At 38.5% G+C, this 2,424-nt stretch overlaps 1 protein-coding gene across 1 annotated transcript; it reads right to left on the bottom strand.

The window, feature by feature from the left end:
- Positions 1-1,096: 1,096 nt before the first annotated feature.
- LOC102378240 (olfactory receptor 8S1-like) lies at positions 1,097-2,032 on the bottom strand. Its single transcript, XM_006031586.1, has one exon. It carries the CDS (start codon positions 2,030-2,032, stop codon positions 1,097-1,099), a length of 936 nt encoding a protein of 311 aa, XP_006031648.1.
- Between the last annotated feature and the right edge of the window lie 392 nt (positions 2,033-2,424).

The following is a 2,424-nucleotide window of genomic DNA, read 5'->3' as shown; positions in this document are numbered from 1 at the left end:
CAGAACTAATCAATCTACTTTTAATATAATGGATTAGAGTTTTGAATGTATGATGGTATTACAATAAACTATAGTGAAGGCTACTTTACTGCATTCTAACTTCCCCAGGTCTTTATTTCAAGAGAGTTACTCTTCATTTACTTGGGTCTAAGTTCTTACCCAAATGTCTTTCATATCTCTGAAAGGTTTCTGTAGGCTCCAGCAAGATAGTCCAGCTTTTGTTTTTGTTATTATGCAAAGAACTGGGTCTAGATGATGCAGTGCGCATTTACAAAGTGATTACAATATGCTTTCCAGTTCTTTGCACTCATGTTTTACAAAGTCCACCTCTTCTCATTGTTTCCCCCCTGATTCAGTTGCCAGAATAACAGCCTGATAGGATATACAATGAGCTTCCTTATGGATCTCAGGGATGAGGTACTCTCTGCTGATTTTTAAAGGCAATTGAATTGGATTACCAAACTTCTTGAATGGTCTTTCATGGAGGATAGGATTGTTGATAAGCCACTGGATCAAAATATGATCTTTTATTTTAACAGGTGAAGATTCAGGGAATAGTCATGTGTCTTGAATTAATTAGTCAACTGTTTGAAGTCTTCCTTCTTCTCCAATCTCTTCTACCTGCCTGTCTCTCATGTATGAAAATCCCATCATACGATATACAAGGCATGTCATAAAGGACCCTTATGTCTGCAGTGTTCACTACCCATTTAATGTCAAAATAATCTCAGCTCTTAAACTTCTAAGCACCATTTCAAGGAGGACATGTGTTAAATCTTATTACCGACATATGCCAGAAAATCTATACACAGCCATTTTTGGGTGGGCAGAGCTGTCATAGCTTAACTTGACCCAAGCACAGTCTGTTTTCAAAGTCTAGACAAAATCCTTGTAGTGTTTTTCTTTCCTTGATAATTATACATTCAATGGCACCTACAACCCAGGATAGTTTTTATGATGATATTTATTGACATTTGTTTTCCAGTATCATTCAGGTACATGAATTCAAAACACCCAAAAATCTACATGCAATAATATTATGTTTTAAATTATATATAGTTAAGCTTACTCAATTATTCAGAATTGTAAAATCAGTTTAAATACTTTGAGAACTTGATCGTTTTAATATTCTACCAAGAGTTATTTTTACTTCTTTGCTTTTCAGACTGTAGATGATGGGGTTTAACATGGGGGTTAAGATACTGTACTGGATGGAAAAAACTTGATCTAGGACCAATGATGAAACATAGCTGGATTTCATGTACTGGACAAGGGCTGTTACATACAGTAAAGTTACCACAACGAGGTGGGAGCTGCAGGTGGAGAAGGCTTTTCTTCTGCCTTCTGCAGAACGTATCCTCAGGATGGTGGAGATTATATGGATGTAGGAAACAAGCATGAGAAGGAAGCTGCCTAAACCAATGACCAGAACAGAAGAAAGAAGGGCTATTTTGTTGGCAAGTGTCTCAGTGCAGGAAAGCGTTAGTATTTGGGGAAGCTCGCAGCTAAAATGCCGAATTTCATTGGGCCCACAGAACTCCAGCTGTAATACAGGAATTGTGTTGAGCAGTGAATGCATAATACTTATTGTCCAGGAACCACCCACCAGCTGCCTGCACACTCTTTTGTTCATTGTTCCCACATAATGCAGGGGATCACATATGGCAGCATAGCGGTCATAAGCCATTGCTGAGAGGATTAAACTTTCACAACTAGCTGAAAAAAAAATGAAAAACATCTGGGTAAAGCAAGCATTGACGGAAATAGTTTTATTCATTGTTAGTAAATTCACCAACATCTTGGGGATGGTGACTGAGGAATAGCAGATGTCAACAAAGGATAGATGAGACAGAAAGAAGTACATGGGGGTATGAAGGTGAGCATGAGCTCTTATCACCAGCATGATGACTGTGTTCCCTGCTAGAGTGATTATGTATATCACCAAAAACACAAAGAACATTACAATTTGGAGCTGTGGATCACTGGAAAGTCCCAAGAGAATAAACTCAGTCACAGTGGTTTGGTTTCCCATTCTCAGAGAGTAACCTGTAAGAAGAGGAATTATCATAACGACAGTCAAAGAATGTACATGAGGTGAAGAGAAACAGAGCTAGACAGATGAATGAGGTGACATTTTTTAACTGCTGAGAAGCAGGTTTCCACCTCACCAGAAATCTCACTTTTAAATAATTTGGTTTTACTTCCAGTTAAAAAAAAATAGCTCCCTGATTTTTCCAATCTCAATGTGCTAGGAAACCCAGGTTTGATGCCTGTATGCACATATGATTATAGCCATTGAGGTTCCAAAAATCCAAACTCAGTCTGGCCTTTGTATTCTGAGTCAATGGTCTAAAGTGGGGGGGATGCAAGGTCTGGGCATCCTCCAGAGTCATGCTTAGGTGCATATGACAAAGGTCCTGTTGA

The sequence above is a fragment of the Alligator sinensis genome, unplaced genomic scaffold (genome assembly GCF_000455745.1).
Source record: "Alligator sinensis unplaced genomic scaffold, ASM45574v1 scaffold174_1, whole genome shotgun sequence".
In the NCBI taxonomy this organism is placed as follows: domain Eukaryota; kingdom Metazoa; phylum Chordata; order Crocodylia; family Alligatoridae; genus Alligator; species Alligator sinensis.
This window is presented reverse-complemented; position numbering and strand designations above follow the sequence as displayed.